General features: G+C 43.0%; 1 protein-coding gene across 6 annotated transcripts in view; it reads right to left on the reverse strand.

The window, feature by feature from the left end:
• The window catches only part of ABLIM2 (actin binding LIM protein family member 2), a 201,552-nt gene extending 190,876 nt beyond the window's left edge, over nt 1-10,676 (reverse strand). For all 6 annotated transcript variants that reach the window (XM_065597106.1, XM_065597102.1, XM_065597105.1 and 3 more), the window contains exon 1: nt 10,280-10,676. In XM_065597106.1, coding sequence (XP_065453178.1) covers nt 10,280-10,295 — 16 coding nt within the window. In that variant the 5' untranslated portion in view covers nt 10,296-10,676. The remainder of the gene's footprint in view (nt 1-10,279) is intronic.
• Nucleotides 10,677-11,385: the final 709 nt, after the last annotated feature.

Below are 11,385 nucleotides of genomic sequence, written 5' to 3' on the forward strand. Positions count from 1 at the left end.
TATTTAGTAGAGAGTGAAAATAAGCATGACAAACTGCAACTAAAATGCTAATGCCTGTTACTAAATATCTCATGTTTGGTATGGAATGCTATTATAATCCTGTTTATGGAGCAACTCTCACATGGAAATCATTCTGCTTCAAAAAGGAAACTCCAGCTGTCTTAAGTAAAATTATTCAACATATAACTTCTGCCAAGAGAACAAGGGCCCAATTCTGCTCCTGTTGAAGTCAATGGCAAAACTTCTACTGACTTCAAAACAAGTAGGACTGGGTCCCAAGGTACTGAAACTGTATTTCAAAGACATATTCACTTGAATAGGAGCATTGGGCCACTAGTCACAATACTTCTTTTCTTTGGGGTTCACTTTGGGAAAGATCACGTGGCATATTTTGAATGCCATCTGCAAATAAAAACCTAACAAAAGGCTTTGGGAGAGTGGTGATGGTTGTTACAGACATGTGACCCATTAAAAAAACCCAGTGGTCTTCCAGATTAATTTTACTATGTTATTATACCACAAAAGCTATAGATATTAGGACCAAGATTTTAAGGAAATGGGTGCATAAAGTTAGGCACCCAAAGGCACCTAAATAATTAGCCTGATTTCCAATGGTGCTGCACAATGAGCAGCCCCCAGTCATTTCAGTGGGAGATGGTGGGTGCTCAGCACCTTTGAAAATCAGGCTAATTATTTGGAAGCCTAATTTAGACACCCATTTTTAACAATCTTGGCCTAGGAGCTTGTGGATCTCCCAGTCTGAAAATAATCATAGATACAACATAAAGGTGGAAATCTCCAAGAGATTAATATCTAAGTTCAGGAAGGTGTCTACACCTGCCCCTCAGTGTAGAATGGAAGGGAGTCACATATCATGTATGAGCTCAGTGACTATACAGCCCTACCCTGTACCCCAAGTGGAGAGAGGTAACTGCCCTTGGGGCCACTGTGAAACAATTTTGTGACTGACCAACTCTGCCCCTTCCCCATGAGCTGAGGCCATGGCTAAGTTCGTAACTTCCTTTGCTCCATATGTGGAGCAAAGGAAGCAGTGCATCTCCAGCATCCTGAGATGGGAAGGTATTGCTGAATCACAACCAGGGAGACTGAATGGGAAACAGCATCACACAAGGGACACCAGACTGGTACTCCCCTATCCCTCTGCAGCAAGTCTACAGGGCTTATCGCAGCCCAAGGGGTGCAGTAATCTCCTTAGGGTAGAATGAGACCAGAATCCAAGAAGGCTAACAACGTGCCTCAAACAACTCTGTGAATAGTCTGCAGGATTTGACCCTTTGCAGCAAAGTTATAGTTAATTACTTTACCAATAAGTTTTTTACAGCTGCTAGTATTGCAAAACCAGAGCCATGGCGGTGTAGAATCTGACTTCACACAACATCAAAGTTATCAGCTAAGCTCCCATGCAAGAAACGTTATTACTAGCATGATGTAAGGTGCAGAAAAAAACCCTCAATTTCATTTTCAGATCCCAGGCTGAGTTTTCAGTGCTGGGAACCACAGTAGAAGGGGGAGGGGAAAAAAAATCTACTCAACTTGTAAACTGAGCAAAATGAATAGCGTAAGTAAACTGAAAAAATAAAGATGAAACCCTAAAAGTCATTTTTATGACTTCCAGACCATCTTAGCATAAGTGCAATACTTGCAGGAGTTTAGAAAGCTCTAATCTCTCAAACCTTTCAGACAATGGTCAATGTAAACACCCAAATACTCTCCATCCCTATGAGAACTGCTTGAATTAATCAATCATTACAAATAATATTCATTGCTAATTTACCCCCATTGGGCATTAGCTAATAGTTTGTAAATGGATCCCAATTTCTGCTAATTATTTTCATTATTCAGAAGTATGCACCAAATGATTTTCAGTCTGTGGGTTTTCTGAGCTGTTCACTTTACCTGCTTGCTACCTGTTATTTGTGTTGTCATCGACATCACATAGTATTTCACCTTTCAAATTGGATAGCCAAAACTTTTAAAAATACAACAAGAGAACAACAAAATAATACATGCTAATATTTGGAATTCTTGACTACAGCCATAAATATCCAAATTCACTCAAATAGGATAAAATTCACCCTGGTGCAATGGGCCAGGACTTGGAGCATGAACTACTTACCTCCTATTTTGAAGAGTTAAATGATGCATAAGCCTTCAGCTGGTGCTCTGCACAAGGGTGAATTTTTCCTTTGGTGTATAATGAGATCAAGTGAAACTGTAGCCTCCCCAACTGAAACCATAAATCAGGATTTTCACTACATGACCAGCTCTAGTTCATCTACTGAAAATATATAAAGATTGACCACATCTTCATCTCATCAACAAAAAGTAAGTAGGTCCTGGGAGGCAGGAGGGTCACCACTGAAACCTCAGCATTTGCCAACAGGCATCACACAGTGGTATCTCAGATACTTAATAGTTCTCATGAGATATATGTTACCAATTATTGACTGTTTAATGGCCACCACTGTGCCTGAGTCTAAAATTAACAACTTCTAAATAGTGAAAAAATCCATACAAAAAAAATCCATCGAGTGTTTTTAAAATGATACACATCAGGAATCATATCCTCTCAATTAATTCAGCAGTTTTCATGTTTCCTTGGAGTGAACATGGTTGCATTTTAGATTTTTATTCCTTCTCTATACATAAAAGGACTTGAAATATGAAATTATGATAGTCTCCAGAATGGATGCACCAATGTGGTTTCTAATACCAGTGAAAGAAACATTTGCTCTTTAGAAGGTGGAAAGGATTCTAAAAATCGTGATGAAAACATTCACTTGTTCAATACAAATTTTCATCTCATACATATTTTAGAAAAGGATAACAACAAATAAATGGGCTTTATCCAAAACAAATATTCTGTCTACATTTCAGAGCATGAACATCAACTGACAGGTTGTGACAAAATTATTCCAGAATTTCAAAGAACAATAGTTAAATGCCTTGACACAATGCAAATACATCTTGACATAGGGAACAAACAAAATTCAGTAGTATCCACCCAAAAGGACTTGTTTAGGGGTGCATACAGTGAGCACGCACATTGTCCAACAACATAAAGGCATATATGCTCCCCTTTGCTGAGCACCTAAATCCTGTAAAAGTGAGCTAGGGGACCAAACGTAGGAATGGAAGTTGTTTCCACTCTCATCACTGTCCCTTTGTGAAGCAGGGTAGTGGCTAGGGAGCAGATGCTTTAAGCAGCATTTTCCCCTTCTATAAAAATAGATTATGATTATTATTAATACCTGTGTAAAAAAAACACAACAGCATTAATACATCCTCCATGCCATGTGTCACCTATCAGAAGGATCAATAGCAACAGAGCAGACAAGCCTGCCATATTTCCACTGCTGGAACTCCCCCAGGAATTGAGGGTCATCACAAACCTCATCACCTTCCACCCAAGTGAAAGGCGCATACTAACATAAGTGCACAGTAACATCTGGTCTAAAAAACCACAAACAACCCTAAAAACCTATCAAAATAAGACAATCCATTGCACACACTTATCCCGTGGGGGAGAGGATGAGACACAACATGTGACAAATGTTAGTCATGTTGTTTAATCCACTACTCTAAGGTATTCATATACAACAGTGTTGAGCATGGTATGAGTATATAGTAGAGGCTGGTTTTGGGGGTCTGAGTATTGGGCAGAAAGAATCCCTTTCTGTCAAACTAGCCAAGGATTCACAACATTGGTGCCAAGATTTCCCACTGATCCCTGGCTTTCCTTCTTTCTCCACTCCTCTGCACCTCAACAAGTTCACTGCGTACAACAGAAGGTAGCCTCGCAGTTCCACTTTCACAGGCTTTACAATTAATTTGTAGTCCTCTGTGTGTTTTTATCCAGCAGGGGAACATATGGTGTGATGAATCTAAACCACAAATGGCTTGAGAAGTAAGAGCAAAGATCAAATATAATCCTACATTTCAACGAGAAGCGGGTATATGCGGATTGCCAAATACATTGCATGTTCATCATTATACAAACACTGTGCCACACGCACATGATTTGGCAAAAAGAAACATGACACAAATAAATAAGAAAAAAAGGATTGATTTCTTTAAATCGACACTGGATATCTTTCCAAAAGATATTCTATAGTTACTGGGCTCAATAAAGGGATAGTTCGCTGAAATTTAGAGCTTTTGATATACAGAAGGTCAGACTAGATTATCTAATGGCCCCTTCTAGCCTTAAACCCTATGACTACCTCAAACAGAAGTTATGGGCTCGATGTAGAAATTACTAAGTGAGGTTCCATTGACTGTGTTATACAGGAGATTGGACTAGATCATCCTAACAGTCCCTTCTGGCATTAAAATCTATGGCTACGTCTGCAGCTGGAGCTGGGGGAGTGATGCCCAACTCAAGTAGACATACTCAAAGAGAGCTAGCACACTAAAAATAGTAGTGTAGCCTGCAGCAGCACAGGCAACAGTGAGCAATGGCAATCACACACCCAGCTCCAAGTGTAGACGCAGCCTAAGATGCTAACACTATGTCTATACGCCAATCGGGCAGTGTGATTACAGCACATGTAGACATACCAGGGCTAACTTGAGTAAGAACAGCAGTGAAGCCAAGGTAGCAGAGGCTAGCTCCACCCACTCATGACTATGTAGATCAAAGCTAGCTTGAGCAGCTTAGCTAGCTCCCAGCTGCAGTGTAGGCAACCCTTAGACCATGTTGCCACTCAGCAGCTGTCCCACAATGAACTAAACTCCTGTCCAAATGAGTTGGTAAGAAAGGACCCCTAACGTAAAAAATCTAGAATACAGAATATGGCTTGCTACTTTGAACAGCAACACCAAAGGAAAATAAATTTCATCTTATTCAACTTAAAAAAGAAATAACTACCATCATGCAAAATAGGCCATTGCTTCATTTCTCGGAGAAGCTGTAACATGGTTATACAGCCAAAGAAAGTGGTTTTAATTTTCTATTTAATTACAAAACTGGTTGAGGATTGCATATTTTAATCTTCACACTCATTCATATTTAATTAGTCCAACAAGACTTCCAAGTCTGGATGACCTCTTTCTGGATCTAACAAGCAATCTAATGTTCTCTATTACATGGACCAAAAAAGAGGGAGATTGAAAAGAAAAAGAATGTGCTATAGCAATACTGATAGGTAAAACTACACTTTTATATTAAAATTATAATAGTCTACACTGTTTTCATAGAGAGCTCCCATTGACACACCGACTTTCTTTTCAAATAGGCTCAATTCTACATCTCATTTAGGAGTGTCGAGGGTGATCAATATCTCATTTTTAAGGATCTGATTTTGTCATGGAAGTCAGGCTTCCGTGACTTTAACAGACCTCCCTGGCTGCAGCCCCATCACAGCTCAGCCCCCCGAAGCTGGAGTGGCGGGGCTGAAGTGGCAGTCAGCTGTGCCCCCAGTAGCAGGGCTTCAACTGTCAGTCCCCCCACCCTGTCATGGGCGTCCATGAATTTTTGTTTATTGCCCGTAACTTTGATAAAAAAATCCCATAACAAAATCTTAACCCGACTCATATTTCAACATCAGCTGACAACCGCAGCATCTCACAGGAAGCACTCAACACCTTTCAGGTTCCAGGCCCCGCACAGCCAACTACGTAACTATACCCTAACCCCTGTTTAACCAACTTTGCCCCATTTTCTTCCATGTAAGCTATTTCAGAACTCATGATCACCATGATACTAGATAGATCAGTTGCTTTCTGCTCTGTGCTATGAAACGCATTTGATTTTCCTCTTCAATGTAATATTTTCAAGCCTAAACCCCCATGTAGATTTGTGACATTCCATGTAATTTAAATGTTGTTAAACACTGGGTAACCAACACTGTGATTCACATTTTGCATGCACTTCACTGAAATTAACGTTACGATCCTTTATGCATGTGAATTCGGGAGAAGCTAATTTTTTTTTCCTCTCTTCATTTGTGACCAGCTTTGTACTTCTTGCTAGAATTCCAAAAGGTAAATAATGCAAATATTAGAACCTGGAAAGAGTTTTTAAGACTGAGATTTGTATCAACAACCATATCACAAATTCCTAACAAAAATACATTTCTTACCCAAAAAAAAAAAAAAGTATGTAAAGTATGGTTGGAATGCTACAATCCCATACACATGGTGACGGTACAATAGGTGCTACAATCCCATACACACGGTGACGGTACAATAGGTGCAGGTGCCCACCCATAGATCCGATGGCAGATCTGAGGTTTTTAAATGGAATGAGACCTTTCTAAAAAAAACCAGAAGACTTAATAAGACTTTTTGTGAACATTACCAGTCATCTGCAGAGTCTTCAGGGACATATCCTGCCATTGATCTGAGGATGGAACTCCTATTTCAGTCAATGGAAGTTGTGTGCAATAAACTAATTGTGACATTAATAATATAAAAATACTATATCTTGATAGCAAGTTATGTGATGTGACTATGTTTTCCAGACAGTATTCTGACTACCCAATCCATCTATATTTTTATATCAGCTCAGAACAATAATCTCATAGTAACTGCAGTAACATTTTTGGATGATATAATTAAAAATCTTTAGAGGCCAAACTTGGCCTGGCTAGAATGGTGGTGCAGGAACACAAGACTGTCCCTTACACCCCAGTATCAGCAATTCTTAACACACCTAGCAGTACAAGAGGGGAAGCAGGTTCCACAGGGTAGCTATGTGTAGGACCCTACCAAATTCGCAGTCCATTTTGGTCAATTTCACAGTCATAGGATTTTAAAAATACACCTCTACCCCGATATAATGCGACCCGATATAACACGAATTCAGATATAATGCGGTAAAGCAGTGCTCCCGGGGGGGCGGGGCTGCTCACTCCAGTGGATCAAAGCAAGTTCGATATAACAGGGTTTCACCTATAACACGGTAAGATTTTTTGGCTCCCAAAGACAGCATTATATCGAGGTAAAGGTGTAGTAAATTTCATGATTTCAGCTATTTAAATCTGAAATTTCACGGTGTTGTAATTGTGGGGGTCCTGACCCAAAAAGGAGTTGTGGGGGGATCACACAGTTATAGTAGGGGGGTTGCAGTACTGCTAACCTTACTTCTGCGCTGCTGCTAGAGAGCAGTGGCTGCTGCCTGGGAGCCCAGCTCTGAAGGCAGAGCTGCCACCAGCAGCAGCGTAGAAGTAAGGATGGCAATACAGTGACCCCCCCCTAAAATAACTTTGTGGCCTCCCTGCAACGCCATTTTGGGTCAGGACCCCCAATTTGAGAAACGCTGGTCTCCGCCGTGAAATCTATAGTATGGGGTAAAAGCACACAAAGGACCAGATTTCACAGGAGGAGACCAGATTTCATGGCCCGTGACACATTTTTCATGACCGTGAATTTGGTAGCACCCTAGCTATGTGGCAAACTGAGTATAGATCCAGTGCAGTTCATTCCCTCCCCAGAGTAGCAGGAAGATCGGGAAGCAGATTGTGATTTCCCTCCTGGACTACTCTAGGGCCATTGTAACAACGTGCTGCCCCTTACACTGGGTGGATTGGACTGTCACAATCTAGCCCTTAGTCTATCCACATTATCAGCACTGCCATTGGGTTATATACTGATTATAATGGAAACATTTAGATTTTTTCAATAATTCCCGTGAAAATCTTTTATAAGCAATTGTGCCTCTAGAGCAGGGGGTCGGCAACCTTTCAGAAGTGGTGTGCCGAGTCTTCATTTATTCACTCTAATTTAAGGTTTCGCGTGCCAGTAATACATTTTAATGTTTTTAGAAGGGGTCCTTCTATAAGTCTATAATATATAACTAAACTATTGTTGTATGTAAAGTAAATAAGGTTTTTAAAATGTTTAAGAAGCTTCATTTAAAATTAAATTAAAATACAGAGCTCCCTGGACCGGTGGCCAGGACCCGGGCAGTGAGAGTGCCACTGAAAATCAGTTTGTGTGCAGCCTTTGGCATACGTGTCATAGGTTGCCTACCCCTGCTCTAGAGTACTTGCCCTTTAGAGTACAATGCATGAGAACATGCTGCAGAGTCCTTGTCTCGCTGAACTCAATGGAAAACTCCCATTGACTTCAGTGGGTATAAATTTGGGCTTGAAATGTAATTATTAGTAGAAACTGATTATAAGCTTGCTTGTTTGTTTTCATGTCCAGACAGAGAAATGTGGGGGGGGAGGGGAGGGCGGATGTTTTTTAAAATTCTCTCAGTTTTGGGAGGGTTGTTTTTGTTTGGGGATTTTTTAAAATATAACTAAGGAAATTTGTTTGTTTCATTATGGCTGGGATACACATTTTTGAGAATTCATCTGCACCAGGCTGCTGTCCACTGACATTTCTGCAGTGTTGTGTGTGTGTATATATATATATATGGTATACACACACATACACACACACAGGTATATATATAAAACTTGTTTATAATTTTAATATAAATTGAATATAATGATAAAGATGAAATTGTGCCCTTGACCCAAAACCAACTAATATAACTGGAAAGACAGCCATTGAATTCAATAGTATTCTCTATGAATTTTAGGTATGTACCTGACCCCATTCCTATAGTACCTCACTATCTTTAATGTATTTATCTTCACAATACCCTTGTAGGAAAGAATCATCTGCAATTTACATATGAGGAACTGAGGTACAGAGTGGCTAAATGACTTGCCCATAGGGGTTTGAACTCAGGTCATCAACCTCCTAGACTTGTGCTGTAATCACTAGACCATCCTTCTTCTTTAGACTCATCTGTTGACATACAGAGTCACCATCTCATTGTAACTAGTCAACATAATTATTGTTGGGGGAAAGATGTATATTTAGCAGTCATTGTTATCCTTAGGAGTGAAACACACAATCAACTCAAAGGTATTTCCCCCCCTGCAAACCTACATTTTCTGACAAAGCTGTGTAACATTTTGCAATCAACTCTGCTCCAAACTAATCAGTACTTCAGTGCCATGCAAAACAGGTGAATGCTTAATCTTTTAAAAATAAAATTTCAAGTGGACTCCCAAATTAAATTCTTCCACACAAATATCTGAATGTATTTGAAGCTGCATATATTATTTTAAACGGGTATCATGTCTGAATATAATCATTGCAATTTATTTCTTCATTGCATGGAATCAGATAGAATGCTACCCAGACTTCTATATAAGTCTGTGGATCCGAAGAAGACATTCCAATTTTCATCTTGTGCACTACCACATAGTCTGGGCCAGATCTGCAAAGGCTGAGAATTTAAACCCACACATTTCCTTTTGCAAATATGTGTTTACTTTCCAGTAGCAACTTGCAGGGTGGGCTAGTAGGCAGCGCGTTTGCAGCAATAGATCTGACCCATATTTCTGCTGCAGAAAGCAGCTGCATGTAGGAGGATCGGGGACGCTCTTTTGATACGGATTTTTTCCTCTTCACAACAAGCAGGCTTTACACACGTCTCCTTCTGATTACTGGCCTGTGACAAGGGGCGTGTGTGTGTGAGAGCGCACTACCCACCTATCCAGGGGGCTGTGCTGCTCCCCTCTCCCTGCAACACTGCGGTTTCTGCTGGCCAAAAGTTTGCAGACCCTTCTTTTAATCGTGACCACACACACACACAAAAAAAGCAAAACCACACCTTAAAAAGTTCGATTCGCACCTAGACCACTGGGATTCAGTCCGTCCTCACGAGCCCCCCCACAAGGGCTGGCTGCGGGTGGATTATGCTGCTAGCAGGATAGGAAGAGCAGCGCTGGCTGGGCTCTGCCACCCGCCTTGCATCCAGCACTGGAAGCAGCAGAAGCTCACAGCCTCACCCGGCTGCTTGCAAGAGGATGCCCGCATTTTATTTTTGGAGGGGGGAATCGGTTGGGAATATTTTGTAGCATCAGCTTCCCCAGCCCCCACTCGCCCCGAAGAAAAGCTGCATTGTAACGTGACTGAGCCGCACGGGGAATCTGCCAAAAGGGAGGGAAATATCCACTTAAAAAACATAAATGATGCAGACACTTGTTTAGTAGCTTAATGAAACGACTGGAAGCAACCGCAATTAATTCCCTGCACCCTTCCCCCACCCAGCCTCCCGGCATTAAACCCTCTAGGCTGGGGAAGGGAGGGAATTAGCCGCATGATGTCCCCTTCTCCTGCAAGCTAGTCCCACAACCCGGGGCTCGTCCACATCTTGCATAAAAACGGGACAACTCTGCCAAAGGCTTGCAGCAAGATCCACCCTGCCCAGCGAGCTCCAGAGCCCGCCAGCCCCCTGGCGCGCGCCTACCTGTGCTGGTGCTCATGGTCTGGCAGTGGGAGCTGCTCTCAGCCGCACCTGGAGCCGCATGCACTGGCGCAGTTCCCCACTCCGGCCCGGGCTCGTGGTGCGCAGAGCGCCAAGGGCGGGCCAAGCCACCTGCCCCTGGTACACATCAAAAGTGCCCCAGAGCCGCCTCCCCACCCAGCGCAGCCTCATTCAACGCCCCGCTCCCTGGTGGCGCATCCCCAAGTTCTCTAGACCGGCAGCATCCCGGCCCCGCAGCTGTCATGCAAACGCCCCGTGCGCTGCGCAAGGCAGAGCGCAAGCCTGGCGCAGAGCAGCGCCTCACAGCCCTTCCCCGCCGTGCAGCTCTCGCGCCTGCCCCCCGGCCAGGTGACAACCGCGGCTCCCTGACAGCTCTGGTGCAGAGGGAGAGGGGTGGCCGGAGCGGAGCAGTACAGGGGGACCCTGGGAAATGTAGGCTGCTCTGCCACAGAGCAGCACCCTAAGGAGCGGCAAGGGACTACATCTCCCGCAATGCTTTGCGCCAACAAGCCCCACGAAGGAGCGGGTGGGGCAGCTGACGGTCTGGTGGTGGGCTTGTGCCCCGTGCGATGCCAACGTCTGTGATGCACACCCTGGGAACTGGGCTTCTCTGCCAAGACCACACCCTCTAAGAGAAGCAGCAGCAGCGATGGTCAGCACCGCTTAAGAGCTCCCGTGCTTTGCTGCAACATCTCACCTAGCAAATAAAAATACCTGCCTTGTAAACTCCAGAGGGAGCGAGTGGAAGGGTTGCAGGGAGCACTCCTCTCTGCTTCAGCGGCTGATACCCCAGCAAACGATCCAGACACCAAGCGCTGGGAAACTGGTCCTCTTTATTTATACGCAGCACGTCTGAAGCCAGGTCTACACTACAAAATTATGTCGACTTACCTTAGGGGGGCAAACAGCCACTGCAGTTATTAAATCGCTTGTGGGTGTGCACACTTGGCTCTTGATAGTGGCAGTGTTCGTCCTCACCAGGAACATTTGTATAGACTTTATTCTTACTGGGGGACAGCTCCTGAAAGGCAGAAATAGTCAGTGGAATACAGGGGCCCCACTGACATTGTGCCAACCTAATTACATCA

Source organism: Chrysemys picta, chromosome 5 (genome assembly GCF_011386835.1).
Source record: "Chrysemys picta bellii isolate R12L10 chromosome 5, ASM1138683v2, whole genome shotgun sequence".
Classification (NCBI taxonomy): domain Eukaryota; kingdom Metazoa; phylum Chordata; order Testudines; family Emydidae; genus Chrysemys; species Chrysemys picta.